The sequence below is a fragment of the Helianthus annuus genome, chromosome 12, assembly GCF_002127325.2.
Source record: "Helianthus annuus cultivar XRQ/B chromosome 12, HanXRQr2.0-SUNRISE, whole genome shotgun sequence".
NCBI lineage: Eukaryota > Viridiplantae > Streptophyta > Magnoliopsida > Asterales > Asteraceae > Helianthus > Helianthus annuus.
This window is the reverse complement of record NC_035444.2, coordinates 4,622,413-4,642,120: the sequence shown is the minus strand read 5'-3', so window position 1 is coordinate 4,642,120 and position 19,708 is coordinate 4,622,413. Positions and strand designations below refer to the sequence as shown.

Here is a 19,708-nt window from a genome sequence, read left to right as displayed (position 1 = left end):
GGTTCGTGTCGTGTTTTCGGATCGTGTCGGAAATTCACACCCCTAACTTAGTCATAACCTAGTCAGGAATATCACTTAAAATTTTTTTAATTTACCATTTTACTATACCAATTAAAAACTTTTCAAAACTCAATTATCAATTCCCACCTCTTCCTCTTCTCTACATTACACGATCAGTTCCCACCTTTTCATCTTCTCTACATTACACTAACCCACATAAACCCTACACCTCTCATCCTTTCAGCAAGTTCGAACTTTTGTTCACTGGTCGAAGCACGCCGCTCGTTTGCTCACCGCTAGTCGCATCGGCGGTCTCGTATCCAAGAATCTGCAGGGGCTCGTTCTAATATTGCATTTGAAGCACAAGGTTTGTATTTTTGATTTGATTTTATTTATTGAACTTTTGTTGTTTAGTTCTATGTTTGAACCCTAATTTGATATTTTGAAATGTGAAGCATTAGTTACTAGTTTATGCATTGATACAACAGTGTTTGTTACAATTTCTAAGTGTTGTGAAGCACTGTTTTTTATACATAGAGTGTTATCTGTAATGGGATTGGGATCGTTAATGATCAAAGTGTTGTGGGTAGTTATTGTGGTCTTCAGGGTTTGTTTTGGTTCGGGTCGGAACGGGTTCGGGTCAGAACGGGTATCCAGCCATTTTTTAAACATATTAATACTCATACAGAACAACAATGCACCAATGTATCCAGCCTTTTTTAATTAGTAATTATTCTTTTCGAATTAAGCATCAAGTAAACAAGTATAGGGCTAAATAATAACCAATTTCATAACTGCTACAATTGTCTGTTTGTCAAATATGTAAAAGACACATGTAGTCCTCATAGTGATATCATCAATAGAAAAATGTGTTACAATTTCTAAATTCAAAAGGTCTTCATTGTTATAGAAGTCATCTAAAAGTAGAAAAAAATGTGGGTAAGCCTCCAGTCATTTTAAAATGATAATATTGTAATGACATATATTATTAACAAAGGGATTGGAAAATAACTTGCATCTAGCGTTCACATGCTTATTGACTTATCAGAAATCCTATGGAAATTTCGTCTGTAGAAGAAGTTAAATATGTAAATTAAAAACTCATTGGGTTAGTAGCTAAGCAAGTCTTGAGTTTTACAATTTTTCTCGGTTTTGTTTGTCGTTTGCTTACTACTTAATATGGTTTTACGAACCCCGCACCCGCAACACGGGAGTTAAACACCAGTACTGTATACAATTTAGGTATCTTCCTATAAACATTATATTAATTGGACAAGCATTAGATCTTATTTACATTAATGCCAAATGACCTTTTGTTCACAGTCACCAGGAGACCACTTGTATTACTCAATCAAAGCCCATAAGCAGGAGACCACTTGTATTAATAAGTATTAATAAGAGTATGAACGACTTTCTTCAAATCAAAGCTCACCTATTTGTTTCTATTATTTTGAAATATTGCAAATTTCCACCAAATCGATACCATTTAGTTTTTTTTTCTTATAGCATTAGTTTTTGTGTTTTATTGTTTATGCCTTTTATTGAGGATGGCATAAAGATCCAGTTATATACCTGTGGTTGCCAAGTGGGGCTAGCTCACTTGGTAGAGGCTCTTGCCTCTTAGTGGGAGGTCTTGGGTTCAATCCCAAGCAAGGGTGAGTTATTTGTAAATATAGTAGTTTGGGAGAGTAACGTTAGCCATTCAAAAAAAAAAAAAAAATATATACCTGTGGTCACTTTAATGACAAAGATCTAGTTATATACATGTGGTCACTTTAATGTGTTTTTTTACCATTTAATTCACAACTTCTAAATACAGAAATATAAAAATGATACCCCCAATTCAGCAATTAAAAAGAAATATTCAATTTCTGTGGAATATGCAAACCCATATTAAGTTACACTTGTGTGGAATGCTTGTAAGTTTGCATTTTAAACATCTTTTCTTATTTTTGTAGACCCGTTGGAGGTGGGATCCAGCAAGCGAGCAACTCATACATGAAGGGTTTATTAACGTGCTAAAGACACGTTATAGTGACATAATGAGGCATTTGAGAATAACCTCCACAAGGATGGCATCAGTCGTTCGACCAGATATGGATCCAAAAAATTATATACAATTTGACATAATTCGTGATTATCCGCCTCATTCAATGTCTCTTGAAGTATGGCGTGAATTGTGTAGGGTAAGCGAGTTAGTACCCTTTTTTTTTCTTATCATTATTTCCTTTAACATATGATACACACATATACATACACACTCTTTATAGCGTTGGAACACAACTGGTTGGATTAACAAGTCCATTAGTGGGTCAAGAAACCGCAAAAGCGGTGATACGAGTGGGAGTGGGAAGTCATCGCGACACACGGGTGGATCAATGGGATATGCTGAGCGTCGTGCCCGAATGGTAAGCTAATCATACTTGTAATCTTAAGTAATTGGTTTTACTTCAACATTTAACATTAACTGCACTCTATTTTATGTAGAAAAGGAAAATGAACGAGGAACCCAATTTTAAACAAATATTTCTGGAAACCCACCTCACTAAAGAATGCAAACAAAAATTATGGGACGGGGAGATTGACATATATAACTTGAAGGAATTGAAGTTTTGTACGAAACGAGCCGAAAAAGTATATGTAAGTTATCTTTATTATTTGAGTATTATTTTGCTGTTATAGTTAACTCTTATTATTTTGGGAGTTTTACATATATTCCCTTATGTAATAAATGATCTTAGTAGGGGAAAATATGTAGATGATCGTATTATTTTTATATAATTTCCGTATCGATTGCAGTTACAATCACGTTGTTTTGATAAATTGTAGGGGGATTATTTGAGTGCGATGGAAAATGTTTACGGGCCGAACTTCAGTGAGTATCCAGATGACCCTGCGGTGTGGGCACGTGTGATTGGAGAAGGTCGCACGCGTCGTGTATATGGGATAGGATCTTCGGATCTAAATTACTTGGTGACCGGGACATCTTCTTCTGCCGGGTCTGCACCATCGCAAGCAGAGTACCAACGGTCTCAAGAAGAGGTATCTTTATTACCATTTGGCATTACTAAATGTTAAAAATAATGGTTCTTGTCACTAAGCCGACCCAACCATTTGATAGTTCAACTTTCACATACCTAAGCAGACGACCCATTGGGATGGTTGTGTTTTGCAAGATCTAACAGTTTGGTTCGCGGTTTTACCAAACCGTGAATACCCTAGTATGTATGTATATAGAATGTATGCATGCATTATTATCTTTGGAAATTAAACTAATAAACACCTTATCTTTTGCCTCAAAACATTTCTTTATATAATATATTTACTAACTATAACTATATATATTTTAACAACTTTTTAGGCTCAAGTTATGCGAACCCGAATGGTTGATTTTGAAGCTAGGGTTGAAGAAGAAAGGAATCTAATTGTATCTCGTCTTGAAGAAGAAAGGAATCTACTTGCAACTCGTCTTGATGACGAAAGGAAAGCAAGGGAAGAACTTCAAAAACAACTTCAAGAGTTTATGAAGAATTGGCGTCCTCCCTCTAATTAGTTGTAGTTTTTTTATATCTTTTTGGAATTACGCTGAATTGTATTAGCTTACGGTTTAAACATATTGGAACTTGCGTTGTAACGCATGATTTTTGAATTTATGTCATTGTAACTTCGGTGAATTTTGTAAAACAGGTTTTGGTATTGCAGATTATTTCTGAAATTTTTTGCTAGAAATATGCAGAAATATTATTTATTTTTTTGCAGTTTTTGTAATTTAATAAATTTAGTGGTTGGAAATGTGTCACAACATAAATAGCTTTTGTCGGAAAACGGTCAAAAATAATAGACCTTTTTTCTTTATTTTGTCATAAATTTGTCACAAAACATACTCAGTTTCCTCGGAAATTTGTAACAACACTTCCAATTTATTTGTAGAAAACGGGTCACAAAAAATACTCAGTTTCCTCGGAAATTTGTAACAACACTTCTAATTTATTTGTAGGAAGTGGGTCACAAAAAAACTCAGTTTCCTCGGAAATTTGTAACAACACTTCTAATTTATTTGTAGGAAGTGGGTCACAAAAAATACTCAGTTTCCTAGGAAATTTGTAACAACACTTCTAATTTATTTGTAGGAAGTGGGTCACAAAAAATACTCAGTTTCCTAAGAAATTTGTAACAACACTTCTAATCTTTTTGTAGGAAGTGGGTCATAAAAAATACTCAGTTTCCTAGGAAATTTGTAACAACACTTCTAATCTTTTTGTAGGAAGTGGGCCACAAATAATGTTGTATTAAAATTTATTAATTTTTTTGTTTTTTTATTTTGGTCGGAAATGTGTAGCAAAAAAAATAAATGCTGAAAGATAATAATTAAATATATTGTAGGAGATTCGTAGCAATTTGCGATGTACTAGTTTCGTAGAAAATGTGTAGGAATTTGCGTAGGAAATGCGTTGAAAACAGGTTTCCTACGAGCTGTTTTCCTACATCAAGTGTTTGTCACAAATGCGTAGAAAAGCCAGTTTTATGACGCATTTCCTAGGAAAACTGGTGTAAGAAATTTCAGATTTTCTAGTAGTGCTTTTCACCTCTTCAAAATTTCAAGTTCGCCAAAATATCAAATCAAATTAGATTTTAGCAGTATAGAATGGAGTCGGGAAAGACAACCAAGGGCTCCAGAGGAAGGAAAGGAGGCGACAAGAGGAAGAAGTCAGTGACCAAGTCTGCCAAATCCGGCCTCCAGTTTCCTGTCGGCAGGATCGCTAGATTTTTGAAGAAAGGCCGTTATGCTAAGCGTATTGGCGCCAGTGCCCCTGTCTACCTAGCTGCCGTCCTTGAATACCTAGCAGCCGAGGTATACGTATTTCTTTCCCATTTGTTCAATTTTTGATGCATAGAAGAAGACATATCATAGAAGATAGAATAATTCTATTCCAATCAACACGCTAACTTCTCATTACGTGTAATGACTTTTAATTACCAATTACAATTTTCTCTATTTTAATTTACGTCCCGATTGCGGTATGTGCATATAATGTATATATGTGTGGGCGCTCGGGGGACAAAAGTGAAAGTACACTAAATTAACGTTATTTTACTAATTTCGTGAAAATAAAGTTAAAAGCGGGGGATGGTTACTCATGGATCATGTGGTGGCATTGATAGCCGAAACATAAGGGGGTACATGCACTAATCGGCAGTTGTCTCAATTGCGGAGTGTTATGTGCCTTATGTCCAAGGCTTGATGCAAAAACTACTATCGAGCCCGGGGTCTCACTGAAAGCAGCCTCTCTATTCCTACGGGGTAGAGATAAGGCTATCTACATCTTACCTTCCTCAGACCCTACCTTAGCTTTGCTATTGGTGAAATTTACTGAGTATGATGATGATGATCATGGTAATCTAAATTTTGTTTTCCAAAATTAATTTTTCAGGTTTTGGAACTAGCCGGAAATGCTGCTCGAGACCACTTGAAGAGGAGGATTAACCCTAGAAATGTTCAAGTGGCCGTGAGGAACGATCGAGAACTAGGGGAATTGTTTGCTGGTGTGACAATTCCGAGTGGAGGTGTTATGCCGAACATCCACTCAGCCATGGTGCGGTTATGGCCAAGAAAACTACAAAAGTCTCCCAAGTCTCCTAAGAAGGCCTAGTTTCATATTGATTTTTACTTCTCTCGAGTCTTGTTTGAATGTAGATAATCTGCCAAATAACGAGATCATACAAGTATAGGATATATGGTCGTGTGTGGTGTGTTGTATGACTTGTATCTATCTAATCATGAATTAGTTTTATTCTTAAAACATAAAATAGCAAGGCTGGAGTTTGTTTACGGATAAAGTTGGTTACACTATTCACTAGAACATTCTAATTGTCTCAAGATGATGGATCCAATTAAAAGAATGTGTGTGGGTGACTTAAGTTTTGCAACTGCCTCTATTGTGCGAGTACATAGAGGGTTTATCATTCAAAGATAATAATAATAATAATAATAATAATAATAATAATAATAATAATAATAATAATAATAATAATAATAATAATAATAATAATAAAGATAATAATATTTTAACAATAATAATAACAATAATAATAATTTTAACATGATTTTGAAAAGGATTTTCCGGGTTAGAGGGTTGATAATCATCATACAGTGGTGTGTTCGAAGGCTCATCACCGTATCCTCCGTATCCACCGTAATTCGGATACGATTGTTGTGCCGGGTAATATGGTTCATCAACAAGCTCATCTCCGTATCCACCGTACCCACCGTAATCCGTGTTGTGCCGGGTAATATGGTTCATTAACAGGCTCATCTCCGTATCCATCCAGATTACCTTGTTGAACGTACGAAGATTTACACCCGTATCCGTAATCAGAATACACTTGATGCGCTGGGTAATATGGTTCATCAACAGGTGGAGTCGGAGCCTCGTTCAAGTCTGACAACCGAGCCTCGTTCAAGTCTGAGTTGATCAACAGGGACGCCAGACACAATCTCCTCCTCCTCCTCATCATTCACTCCCCACGAGTCGTTGGAATACCGCTTACCGAAATAATTGTTGCGCCAAAATGATGATATTTTTGCTCCACAATTGATCAAGAAATTATAACATGAACAAGAAGAATTGTTTTGTTTTGAATTCATAGGCAAGACAAATGATGTCTAAATAGGAATTTGAATTCACATTTATCAGCCACGTATAGATTTATATGCGAAGTATACCTTTATTCACGTGCCTAGACAACATTGTATCAATGTCAAATCTGTCAGACATACGTTGCGTATAGCTCTATACACATCATATAGATGCCTCGTATACTTGCTACGTATAGCTCTATATGCAGCATATGTGACGTGATGTCGTGGTCACGCAAATTTAATCCCAATAACAACTATGTAAATAGTGGCAAGTGGGTATCGAACACAGGGAGTTTGTGGAAAATGTGCTATTTGCGATGCTTCTCTAAGTTAACTAAATTAAACTAATTGCAAGAAAAATAAAATTCACGAGTTGTTTTGATTTGATTGGTTTTAAAAACTAAGATTACTTAACTAATTTGCAAAATGAAGATTTGAGGTTGTAAACAATTTGGAAATAAACGACTATCTTGTGTATCCGGTTTGCTTCAACTTTTGTGTTAATCATTTAACTAGAAAGAACTACATAGACATAGTTCATGCATAAACAATTGCAGTGATGAAAGGGGACGAAGTACTCAGATTCCGAGAACGTGAGGTTATCACCCGATGATCAATCAACCCTTACCCAAACCTAACTATACCCATGATATCCCGATTGCCAACGGCACCAAGAACGTATGGTTTCTAATTAGTTTAAAATAAGAATCAACCTGTTACTAACAATCGATTACACACCATAACAATCAATTCAAATGAAAAGGGATTGATATTCTAGAAATGCAAATAAGAACACAAAAGTCTAAACAAACCTTCACCACAAGATAGTCATCAAAGTACCTAGCCACTCATGGCTTTAACACACATCATGACAAAATAGAAAGAAAACAATGTTCACAAGTTCCACCAACTAAAACAAGACAAGAATTTAGTAAAAGATTGTTCCAAGATGAATCTAGTGAAAAGATTATGCAAAAGATGTGTTTCCTAGCTTCCCAAGTGCCTTCAAATAGTCCCCCACTCGTTTTTCTCAAGTAGTAAACGACCAAGGATGATTAGGAACCATAACTCTCCATAAAAATGCCATTTAATATGTAGGTTACAAAATAAGTGTAGTCGGCGCCGTAAGCTACGGCGCCTGCCGTAGCTTACGGTGATCAAAGCTCTCCGGGACTCAACTCAACGCCGTACGCTACGGCTCACTGCCGTAGCTTACGGCGACCAGTATACTTTTACGGTGGCCGTCTCCTGTCTTACGGCGCTCATTTCTTGCATGTTATAGGTGCCGTAAGCTACGGCCTGGTGGCGTAGCTTACGGCTCTGAGTGATCTTTTGCTCCTAATTCCTTCATTCCCCTTGGTTCCCACACATCTCGATCACGCCAGCCTCTAGCATCCTTCAAGCTTCCTTAAACCTTCATTTTGTACACTTTAGCACCTGCACCAATAGCATCTTGTGATTACCTAATTCACGCAAATAACCTGATAAAATGTAGAATGTGCGTTATGTTTAAGCCTTTTAAGGGTTGTCCTACGGACCACCCGTCACATCCCCACACTTACCCGTTGCTTGTCTGTTCGTTCGTCTTGAATATCAACATCTCCGAACCTTCCCACTCTTCGGACAACGTAAGGACCCATCCACTTGCTTTTTAGTTTCCCCGCAAACAATTTCAACCTTGAATTATACAACCACACCTTCTGACCCACTTCAAAGTTCTTTTTCTTGATCTTCGCATCATGAACTTTTTTAAGTTTGTCTTTGTATGCGGCTGCACACTCATAGGCTTGGTCCCTTATTTCCTCTATTTCATTCAATTGAAGCTTTCTCGCCCGACCCGCTTCATCGTAGTTTGCGTTTACCGTTTTAATTGCCCAATACGCCCGGTGTGCCAACTCCATAGGCAAGTGACATCCTTTCCCATAAACCATCCGATACGGAGTGGTATCAAGTGGAGTTTTGTAAGCCGTTCGGTAGGCCCACAATGCATCGTCAAGCTTGCTTGACCAATCCTTCCGATCCGTTCTCACCGTCTTCATTAAAATCTCTTTAATTTGCCGGTTGGAAACTTCGACTTGACCACTCGTTTGCGGGTGGTATGGTGTAGCAACGCGGTGGTTCACATTGTATCTCTTGAGCAACTTTCCAAAATTGAAATTCTTGAAATGCGATCCGCCATCACTTATTATCACCCTAGGCACACCAAAATGAGCAAAAATATTAGATTGCACAAACTTACATACAACGGAGTGATCATTGGTCCTCGTGGCAATAGCTTCAATCCATTTCGACACGTAATCGACCGCCACCAAAATGTATAAAAACCCATTTGAGTTTGGGAAAGGACCCATAAAGTCAATTCCCCAAACATCAAATACTTCTACTACCAAAATCGGGTTTAACGGCATTTCATCACGTTTCGAAATACTTCCCATTCTTTGACAATTGATGCAATTCCGGGCATACTCACAAGAATCCTTGAAAATCGTGGGCCAATAAAACCCACTAGCTAATACCCGGTAACCCGTCTTGTTCCCACTAAAATGCCCACCACACGCCGATGAATGAGCATGAATCAAGATCTCTAGAACTTCCGTTTCGGGAACACATCTTCGTATCACTTGATCGGCCCCGATTTTGAACAAGTCGGGTTCGTCCCATATGTATTGCTTCACTTGACTAAGAAATTGTTGTCGTCTCTTCCTAGTCCAATGATTTGGCATTGCATCCTTTTACTAGCTTTTTATCAAATCGTGGATCTTGTGGTTTGAAAATTTCCAACTTGAATATTTATTAAGGGCGTTCCCGGATCTTGTAACTTAGGAGGAAGGTCTCCTTTCAATACCGCACTTACCCGCTCCGTCAAATCTACCAATTTAGGCACTTTTTGTTGCCTCTTTTGAGTACACAATTCCTTTAGAAATTTGGCGTAAGCGGGTACCTGTTTAATAGCTTCAAGTAAAGGAAGATTAATTTTAACCTGTTTGAAGACCTCCCACATTTCCTCTTTTTGAGGACCCCGTTTTGAAATAAAATTTTTTCTACCCGGGTCTAATAAAGCCGAAGGAAACGGTACTTCACTAGACCCCTCACCCTCATTTACTTTTTCTTTTTCTTTAATAATTTCGGGTTTTTCAAAATTGGGTTTTTTAGAAGAAACAATGGGTGGTTCGTTTTCTTCCTCACTTTCTTGACCCGTTATATCCTCAACCACCCCTTCAACCAAATCCGGTGAAGGATTGGTTTTATACTCTTTCCCACTTCTCAAAACACTCACATGATGAATATTAACATTGTTACCTCTTGACGTACCGTGGGATGGATTTACCTTAGTGTCGCTTGGTAATTGACCTTTACCCTTCTTCAATTCGGACACTTCGGTTGCAAGTTGACCCATTTGAGTGGTCAAAGTTTGGATTGCTTTGTCTCGCGCCTCATCCTTTTGTATGCGTGCGTCATCCATTTGGTTCCTCTTTTGCATCTCCGCTTGCATACTCTTCAACATTTCCATCATTTCATTTCCACCCGAAGACCCCCCTTGTTCTTGACCCGCTTGGTATTGCCTTTGGTATCCTTGGTTGTTCCCACCTCTATATCCACCTTGATTATTGTAAGGTTGGCGCGAACCATAATTCCCTTGGCTACCTTGAAAGTTCGGGTTTGATTGATTCGAAGGGTTCCCATAACGAAAATTCGGATGGTTTCTCAACCCGGGGTGATAAGTGTTAGAATTCATATTGTAATTTCTACCACCCCCTCCTTGACCTTGAATGGCATGAACTTCTTCAAATTGCCCTTCCACCATTCCTTGGCAATTTTCCGCCGCATGACCTATTTCGTTACACAATGCACAAACATCATAAATTTTATTAGAAGTTTGTATGTTACCATCATCAACCGCATGCACTTGTGTTCGGGTAACGGCCGGTCGTGCTCTCCTTGAAGCTTGAGCCTTTCTCTTTGAGGTGATCGCCATTTGTTCCAAAAATTCCCAATCCTCATGCTCATAATTTGTGCCAAAAGTTCCATTTGTGATGGACATCAAATCTCGTGCATCTTCGGCACACAACCCTTCATGAAAAGCGTTCATTAACTCCCAAAGCTCAATCCCATGATGTGGACAATTTTTAATCATCATGTTCAAACGCTCGAATGCTTCATGGAACATTTCGCCTTGTTGTTGTTGAAAGCTCCTCAACCCTTTTCTCGCATCATTGGTCTTTTGGGCGGTATAGAATTCGTCTAAGAATGTTTGTTGCATCTCCGCCCAAGTATAAATAGATGCCGAAGGCAAAGTGTAGAACCACTTCTTTGCCTTGTCCTCCAAAGAAAATTGAAAAAGTACCAACTTGATATCATCGGCCGAAAAACCTTGACTCCCAAGAGTATTGCAAATTGAGTCATAGGCCTCCAAATGGAAATAAGGCTCCTCCGTTGCTAGCCCCTTATATTTTGGCAAACTTTGTAACGAATTGGTTCTTACTTCAAAAGTTCTCCCTTGGTTGTTATGAGGAATAACCACCGGTGAAGGATTGTGCGTTATCACCGGTCTAAAATGTGCTTCAATTCCCCTTGCATTTTCCCTAAGATGCCTCCTTGGTACACCAAATCGACCTCTTGGACGAACTTGACCCATTGGCCTTTGCATGGGCCCTTGTGGTACCATTGGTTGTTGAATTGGCCTTTGAATTTGCGGTTGCACCTGTTGTGGTCGAACTTGTTGCAAAGGAACCGGACGTTGCAATTGCGGCCCTTGTGGCCTTGGCCTAATATGTTGAGGTATGAGTTGTTGTTGTTGAACCCCACCAACATTTGGAATCACTTGTACTTGGCCTTGCGTATAACCGTACTCCCCTTGCTCTCCATCACCCCCATAACCGTATCCTTCTTCATCAAAACCTTCAAATTCCTCATAACCTTCATCATACCCATCTCCTTGAATTCCCGATGATTGCCCAAATGGAATAGTCGAGTATTGAAAACCCGATTGATTTGGTGGTCGATACGGTGTAGCATGGACAATAGACGAAATTGGTGCCATAGTATGGCTCGAATATGATGGACCCGCACCCGGGAAAAAATGGGATAATGGTGGTATAGTAGTGGAAGGGTTAAATGTGACGGTTGGTTCTTCTTGGGTAGTAATGGGCTGTGTGGTGTTGGTTGGTGTAACCTGTTGAAGTATGGTGGGTTCGGTAGTATTTGGTGGAATAGTAGTATTAGGTGAAGGTTGAGTGGATGTTGGTATGAATGATGAGGTAAATTCACCCGTAGTGGGTGGTGGTGGTGGTGGATCCATGTATCGAATTGGTGTAACTGGTGTTGTTGGTGAACTATTGATTGTATTTTCCCTTAGCAAAATTCTGTTTGCTCGCAAAGTTCGCTCGATTTCCGGATCAAACGCCAATGGTGATAGCTTGTGAGAGCTCCTAGTACGCATGCACCTGTAAATACCTGCACACTAACACACCACGCGTAAACCAGAAAAATAACAACTTAAAGCAAAAACAAAAATAACACACGTTGCGCACTACTCCCCGGCAACGGCGCCAAAATTTGACGTGATGTCGTGGTCACGCAAATTTAATCCCAATAACAACTATGTAAATAGTGGCAAGTGGGTATCGAACACAGGGAGTTTGTGGAAAATGTGCTATTTGCGATGCTTCTCTAAGTTAACTAAATTAAACTAATTGCAAGAAAAATAAAATTCACGAGTTGTTTTGATTTGATTGGTTTTAAAAACTAAGATTACTTAACTAATTTGCAAAATGAAGATTTGAGGTTGTAAACAATTTGGAAATAAACGACTATCTTGTGTATCCGGTTTGCTTCAACTTTTGTGTTAATCATTTAACTAGAAAGAACTACATAGACATAGTTCATGCATAAACAATTGCAGTGATGAAAGGGGACGAAGTACTCAGATTCCGAGAACGTGAGGTTATCACCCGATGATCAATCAACCCTTACCCAAACCTAACTATACCCATGATATCCCGATTGCCAACGGCACCAAGAACGTATGGTTTCTAATTAGTTTAAAATAAGAATCAACCTGTTACTAACAATCGATTACACACCATAACAATCAATTCAAATGAAAAGGGATTGATATTCTAGAAATGCAAATAAGAACACAAAAGTCTAAACAAACCTTCACCACAAGATAGTCATCAAAGTACCTAGCCACTCATGGCTTTAACACACATCATGACAAAATAGAAAGAAAACAATGTTCACAAGTTCCACCAACTAAAACAAGACAAGAATTTAGTAAAAGATTGTTCCAAGATGAATCTAGTGAAAAGATTATGCAAAAGATGTGTTTCCTAGCTTCCCAAGTGCCTTCAAATAGTCCCCCACTCGTTTTTCTCAAGTAGTAACCGACCAAGGATGATTAGGAACCATAACTCTCCATAAAAATGCCATTTAATATGTAGGTTACAAAATAAGTGTAGTCGGCGCCGTAAGCTACGGCGCCTGCCGTAGCTTACGGTGATCAAAGCTCTCCGGGACTCAACTCAACGCCGTACGCTACGGCTCACTGCCGTAGCTTACGGCGACCAGTATACTTTTACGGTGGCCGTCTCCTGTCTTACGGCGCTCATTTCTTGCATGTTATAGGTGCCGTAAGCTACGGCCTGGTGGCGTAGCTTACGGCTCTGAGTGATCTTTTGCTCCTAATTCCTTCATTCCCCTTGGTTCCCACACATCTCGATCACGCCAGCCTCTAGCATCCTTCAAGCTTCCGTAAACCTTCATTTTGTACACTTTAGCACCTGCATCAATAGCATCTTGTGATTACCTAATTCACGCAAATAACCGGATAAAATGTAGAATGTGCGTTATGTTTAAGCCTTTTAAGGGTTGTCCTACGGACCACCCGTCAATATGTCAGACAGATTTGACAATGTAATAGGTTGTCATGTACCTGCCCAGTACATAGGCTGCGTATAAGACCTATACGCAGCGTATATGGTTACTTCTATACACTGCGTATAGAGCTATACGTAGCGTAGATATACATAATTTGACAATGTACGAGGTTTGACTGAATAGTCGTGTATGGACCCTGTACCTACGTATAGACCGTATACCCTTTTTTTTTTATTTTGTCTCTTCAACACAATCCAACCTTTAATTATTCTCTCGGTCTTTTTTTCAATACACACAAACCAAACCATAGATCAAAATTCAGACGCCACCCATGTAGGGTATATAAAATTACCCGGTGTATATATACTCGGTTAAAAGGACCATGAACACACCCTGTTACGCAAATCGACTCGTGCACTGGATTTCTCACCCACGGACGAAAACCCTAAAACCGCCGATTTGCACACACAGGTATCTCCATCTAAATTATCATCATCCTGTATGAGTTTCTTCCATGCATATCGAAACCAGTCAAGCTTCTGTTCACGTTAAGGTGTTAGATTATCGTATAATTGTATTGCTTGCATCTATTCCAAAATATAAGTTTGTACGGATCCTGTTTAAAGTACAACGAACTCACTAAGGTGACCCGGGGTGGGTACGTGATACTTTGGTATTACGCGTGGAATAATTCCACACACCGCCGCCACTCACATCCACCACGCGAAGAGTTAACGCGTTGTGGTGGTCACACGTTGAAGTTTGGAACTTTGTGTATGGTGGGTTGTACTCTAGTGCTGAGGAGTTGTACACTGATGGAATAAATAAAAAAGGTTGTGATACCATCACTAGTGATACCACCCCCTACATTTCTATCACTAGTGATAGAATATTGATTGTACACATGGCATAACTTGATTGGATAATGGGAGTGATAGTTTCTATCACTGGTGAACCACCCCTCCTCCCCTAAAGAATCCTTAGTTATTATTATTATTATTATTATTAGCATATACCACCGCTTTAATATTCTCTACATAATATTCTCTGCATGACAAATCAATAGGATACCCTATTGGTTTTCTTAATTCTTATTTAAGGACTGTTATGTATTATTCTTCAGCTGACTTTAATCTGCGAGATGGCGTCGAAATTTTGGAGTAATCAGGTTTGTCCGGCTTTCAATGATAAATACATATTGATGAAACAATGGTTAACCGGGCAGGGTTAACACACTGGTCTCGTCAAGAAGGGTTAATCCCTTCCTCTCGAGGATCGCTGGCTGGATCACCGGTGGTTGATCTCATGCACAAGGAAACAAGCCGTGACTCGTAACAAGGAGGATGGGGTGGGGGGTGCTCCTTGTTACCACTCTCCGGCGTGAGAATCAGTAGTTTGCTTGGGAAGCAAAGTAAGATAGTAGTAGTAGTGAGAGAGTTGTGAAGAGATACCTCAAACCTGGTTTGGGGTTGGTATTTATAGCCGAGGAGTGAAGGAGGATGATGATGGATGGACTGACGACGTGCTGCACCTTTGCAGGTGTGTCAGGCTTGTCGGTTGTGGAGGTTACGCCACGTCAGTCCATTGCTTACGTAGCTCTGACAGGTAACTGCCATTGGTGCCACTTGCACTGTGGTGTCAGTCCCACTTGTTGAGTGCATAGGACGCGGTGCAAGCCGCATCGCTGCATGCGGTAACGTCTGAAGTTACCGCGTCTCCTACTTGTGATCAAGGAATACGCGAGATGCGGTGCTAGCCGCATCGTCGTCCGCGGAGACTATTTGCCTGCATCCCTTGTCGTGACGAAAATGCCCATATGGTGCGGTGCCAGCCGCACCGTTATGTTCATCTTCTTCTATGCCTAAGGTAAGGCTTTCTTGTATTGATAGAAGTGTTCACTGGATGCGGTGCGAGGCCGCATCGCTGTGAATACTTCCGTTTTCATACACCAGATGTGATGCTATGTCGCATCACTCTACCGTTCTCATGTTCCATGTAAGTCCTCCTTCGTTACTAGATAGATTGGATTCAACCCTTGTGCCGACGCGTTCTCGCATGGGCACAAGTAGGTTGTTAGCTAGTGGGGGTTTTGATAAGGGTAATGGTCACTCGCGGTCGATGCTGACGCGAGATCTGGGACCATACCCCTTCAAGTCCCCCCAGTCTAGTGTTGCTGCCACATACAAGTTGTATGTGGGAGGAGTACTGGACTATGGTGTTTGGAAGGTAGTTTGGAGTCTGGAGAAGATCCTAGACCATGTGTGGTCTTTTCTGTATGTAAATCAAGCTGGAGGTCTGGAAGGGTCATCTGACGCCTCTTCCGTATCGGTGAAGGAATTTCGTCTGATGCGAAATTCTCAGCCGATTTATGTCACCAGGTGGCTTGCCACCTGTTGTTGTGCCGAAGGTCTCTTGGAGACTTTGTTAGTAATGCTGCACAAACTTCGAACCAACCTCTGAGATGGTGGTTTGAAGGTATGCACAGGTTTTCAACCTCTGAGAGGTGGTCTTGTCTTCAAACCAATTGTTGAATTGGTGCATGAAGAAGAAAAGAAACTTTTGGATCAATCTCTGAGATCGGGATCAAAAGTAGTTGATGCTTGTAGTGCTTTGCTCAAGCTCTATGTTCAGCATCTAGTCATGAGATGACGATCCCTTTTTTGTTGGGTTTTCGTGTTCGTCGTCATAGCTCTCTAGTAACCGCACGTCCTTTGCGGTTACCTCGTTGCGTCATTGTTGGCCATGTTTGGTCGAACAATGTAGATTTGTACTATGGGTAAATAAACATGGTCATAGGCAAGGGTATGCCCACCATTGTTTATTCTATGCGGCCCATAGGCGGGCAAACAAAGTCATAAGCAGACTTGTTACCGCTGTTCGGACGCTTGCTGTTCGACAAGGGCTCGTTTAGAGCGCTTATCTGCGTTCGTTTTGGAGCCACTTACCTTCCCGCTCCAATACCGAGTTTGCCTTGAAGTAGCTTCGCTCGGTGATGTGGAGTTAGCTTGGCTCTTCCGTAGCAACCAGTCTGCGGAAGCTATGGTTATGTCCGTAGCTCCTCGTGAGTGTCTGCGGTTTTGCATTACCATATTCGCTCGAAGCGGGTGTGTTGCTCGGATGTAGCTCTTGAAGGTTCAGGAGCAGGGTTGCTGATGTGCGCGCGCGTACATTCCCTTCCTTCCTTATGTTAAAGAAGGTGTTCATGTACCCTCTGCGGTTGTGAACCGGACAGGAGGGATTTGAAGCTTGAAGAGAATGAAGGCGATGCGGTTTACCTGTGTCTGAGATGCGGTTCAGTCCAAAGAACAATGCTGGTTCTGAGCATCTGACACACCTGAACGGGCTCGTGTGTGTCATGTCCGCATATTCCACGTGTGCTCGTGGGTAGTGCGGATAGGTATTATACCCCCTTATAGTGTAGAGATATATATTTTTACCTATTTTTAGGGGTATGTTAAAAAACGACATGCGGTATGGGTTATGGTGCGGTATACCAGAGAAACCGCATGCCGCTTATAATTGGATAATGTAGTCGCTTTTTGTTGCATACGTGGCTGATCTCACGTGTGAGTTGGTGGAAGTTGGTGAGATCTTCCTGGCATGTGCTGAAATGAAAGGACGTTTGCACTGCCCGAGGCATTAAATGCACTGTAGCAAAGAGTGTAAACGTCTCCTATGTCAGGCGCGTGGGCGGCCACGCGCGCGTGATAACCGTCAGCGAAAACGGCGCTTGACACGTGGTGTCGCGCGATTCGTTCTTTTTGAACGTGATGATTCGTTTTCTCCCTCCGCATTAATTGCGATGGGTATATAAGGGGAAACCGTTCGTGGTTTCCCCTCACTTGTTCGAAATTTCAAAAATTTGCCGGTGAGAGAAAACTTGTTCTTTGTCTTCTCCGACGATATTTCTTGAAGTTCCGGTGAGGTTTTTAGTTTTTCCACTCACGTTCTTTTATTTCCTCGATATACCTGATGGCTGAACCGTCAAGTCCACACAACGTGGAGGGTGAAAACCCTGAACAGCCGGTAGTGGTGGAGGAAGAAGAAGAGGGAGCCGCCGGTGGTGGTTTACCGGCGTTAAAGTGGACCAGGAAGAGCTTTGATCGTCTAATGCTTGACGTTCAAATGCCCTCTGAATATGGGGCAGTCTACCCATCGGAAGGTGACACCGGTGCCGACGCTCCGGCCGGTTACGTGACCATGTGGGCAGACTTTTTTGGTGACTGCAATCTCCGGTTACCTTTGACCGTTTTTGTTGTCGAGGTTTTGGAGTGGTACAAGGTCCACATTTCTCAAATGAGTCCGTTTGGTATGATCCGGATTCGAAATTTCGAATTTACATTTCGTGCTCTTGGTATAGAGCCTACCGTTGGAGATTTCCGACGGTTTTATCAACTGACGGTGTCCTTGGGGTTCTTTTCTTTCCGTCAGCGAGAGGGTAGTCCCAAGCTGATGACTCCTCCCAAGGGGTTGACGATGTGGAAGAAGAAGTTCTTTTACATCAAGGCTGCTGCCATTGTTGCAAAGATGACGTTTCGGAACGTGACCGAGACGATCATAGCAGAGACCATTGGGGTCCCTAGTGTGAAGACGGTGGAGTGGTTTCCGCAGTTGCAAACCATTGAGTCTGTGAAGTTGACCAACACCCAGTTGTGGGTGTTGCGCATGATGTTGACAAGGAGGAACAAGAAGTCGAAGCCCGTGGTGCGGGAGAAAAGTGGTGGTACGTACTTTTCATTTGTTTAACTTTCTTATCCTTGTATGCGTTACTGACTTGTGCGTTTGTTATCAGAGGACGCTCCCGTATGGAGGATGTTTGCCCCGGATTTCCAGGGTCAGGTGGAAAAAGTTGTTTGTGCGGATGGCGAGGAGGAGTTTAATGTTATCATTCGAGATAACTTCCGGGTGCCTACTGAAGCCGCATTAGCAGTTGAGTTGCCGCGGGGCAAAGGTATGTTTAGGAATCCTTTATTTTTGTGATAACAATAATGGTTGCACTGACTCACCTCTTGCATGGTTTTCATGCAGGTGATCTTGGGGCCTTAGGGGATCCTGATGCGAAGGGTGTGCCTAAGAGGCAGACGGTGAAAGGCGTGCGCTTTCGCCAAAAGAAAATATCGGAGGTCCCTGTTGTGCCTCATTTGGTACCGCAGGCTGCAGGTATCTCTTACTCTTCTTTTCGTAGATACTTGGATTATGTGATAGTATCTGATACCCTTGAGGGTTTGGGTACAGCTGCGGGCTCGCAGTCTGGTGCGGGGAAAAGGCAAGTAGAAGAGACGGCTGCTGGTGCCGGTGGACCGAAACGTCGGAGGCTGCAGTCTAAGAGGACTGTTCCGACATCGAAGAAACCTGCGGTTACTGTTGGTAAGTGTTGCATAGCTTGTCTGAAATGTTATGTATAACTTGTTTTGACAGCTATTTGACTTTGTTTTTGTAGAGCCTCAAGATGAAGATTTTTCTATCTTTGATGCTCCGGAGTCACCCCCTCGTGCCACGGGTGCGGGTGCGACTGAGGTACCCTCGACACCTCCTGCCAAGGTGGTGTCTGAGTCTACCGTGCGGAAGGAAGATACTGTAGAGAATGTTGCGACCCAGATATTCGATACCGTTGACTCGTCCAACAATATGATCTCTCCCAATGAGGGAGATAATTTGAGTGTGCGGTTTGCTGATACTGGGAAGCAACATTCTGATGCCGAACCGCAAAAAACTGGTGCTGAAGCGCGGCAGCATGATGCTGAGCCGCGGAGGTCTCCTGCTGGTGAGAAAGGTACCGGTTCGTCTGCCGGTGGTGCGGGTTATGATGGGCCTCCAATTCAGCCTGGGGAGTCTGAATTGGAGTATTACTACCGCACCTATACCTAGGGTCGAAGTACTGTGTATCACCGACCCCCCTGGACTGTTATGCAGGGGGATGATATTTCCAATGACCCTTCTGCATGCAAGGAGATTTTGGGTGGTCTGGGCACCCCTTTTGAAGTGGAACGTGCCCGTGCTGCACCCCGTGAGCTGCGCATAAACCAGCTCTCAACAATGTTAATAGGATCTTCCATTGTGGCGAATGCCATTTTGGAAGATTACAAGGTGTTGGGCCGCCGCGAGGAAGAAGCTGCTCGCATGCGGGCTGAAGCGGAAAAGTTGGTCGAGGCTGCTCGTGCGGGTGCGGAGCAGCTTGAGAAAGATAGA

The 19,708-nt window shown here is 41.5% G+C and overlaps 3 protein-coding genes and 1 non-coding gene across 5 annotated transcripts; all 4 read left to right on the top strand.

Moving 5' to 3' along the window:
• The first annotated feature begins 151 nt into the window (after positions 1 to 151).
• Positions 152 to 3,714, top strand: LOC110896308. 2 transcript variants are annotated; one of them, XM_022143736.2, is made up of 6 exons: positions 152 to 367; positions 1,959 to 2,186; positions 2,271 to 2,408; positions 2,488 to 2,640; positions 2,830 to 3,042; positions 3,362 to 3,714. In XM_022143736.2, the coding sequence occupies exons 2-6, from the start codon at positions 2,043 to 2,045 to the stop codon at positions 3,551 to 3,553; spliced, it is 840 nt and encodes a 279-aa protein (XP_021999428.1). In that variant the 5' UTR covers positions 152 to 367; positions 1,959 to 2,042; the 3' UTR covers positions 3,554 to 3,714. The 2 variants fall into 2 exon arrangements, with proteins under 2 accessions (XP_021999428.1, XP_035836628.1); XM_035980735.1 differs by lacking the exon at positions 152 to 367 and having other exon boundaries at positions 1,517 to 2,186.
• An 886-nt stretch (positions 3,715 to 4,600) lies between these two features.
• Positions 4,601 to 5,716, top strand: LOC110893867 (histone H2A-beta, sperm). Its single transcript, XM_022141015.2, has 2 exons — positions 4,601 to 4,852; positions 5,433 to 5,716. Exons 1-2 carry the CDS (start codon positions 4,646 to 4,648, stop codon positions 5,649 to 5,651), a joined length of 426 nt encoding a protein of 141 aa, XP_021996707.1. The 5' UTR covers positions 4,601 to 4,645; the 3' UTR covers positions 5,652 to 5,716.
• Positions 5,717 to 10,746: 5,030 nt separating this feature from the next.
• LOC118485202 lies at positions 10,747 to 10,852 on the top strand. The gene has a single exon (XR_004875507.1). It is a non-coding gene; the product is annotated as a small nucleolar RNA R71 (small nucleolar RNA).
• A 6,639-nt stretch (positions 10,853 to 17,491) lies between these two features.
• On the top strand, positions 17,492 to 18,568 carry LOC118484933. The gene is made up of 2 exons (XM_035981061.1): positions 17,492 to 18,470; positions 18,548 to 18,568. Exon 1 carries the CDS (start codon positions 17,492 to 17,494, stop codon positions 18,263 to 18,265), a length of 774 nt encoding a protein of 257 aa, XP_035836954.1. The 3' UTR covers positions 18,266 to 18,470; positions 18,548 to 18,568.
• Positions 18,569 to 19,708: the final 1,140 nt, after the last annotated feature.

Coding starts and splice junctions, on each gene's coding strand:
- LOC110896308 (XM_022143736.2), top strand. CDS start 2,043: ATGAGGCATTTGAGAATAACCTCCACAAGGATGGCATCAGTCGTTCGA. Junction 2,187..2,270: donor TATGGCGTGAATTGTGTAGG/GTAAGCGAGTTA, acceptor CACTCTTTATAG/CGTTGGAACACAACTGGTTG. Junction 3,043..3,361: donor ACCAACGGTCTCAAGAAGAG/GTATCTTTATTA, acceptor ACAACTTTTTAG/GCTCAAGTTATGCGAACCCG.
- LOC110893867 (XM_022141015.2), top strand. CDS start 4,646: ATGGAGTCGGGAAAGACAACCAAGGGCTCCAGAGGAAGGAAAGGAGGC. Junction 4,853..5,432: donor TTGAATACCTAGCAGCCGAG/GTATACGTATTT, acceptor TTAATTTTTCAG/GTTTTGGAACTAGCCGGAAA.
- LOC118484933 (XM_035981061.1), top strand. CDS start 17,492: ATGGCTGAACCGTCAAGTCCACACAACGTGGAGGGTGAAAACCCTGAA.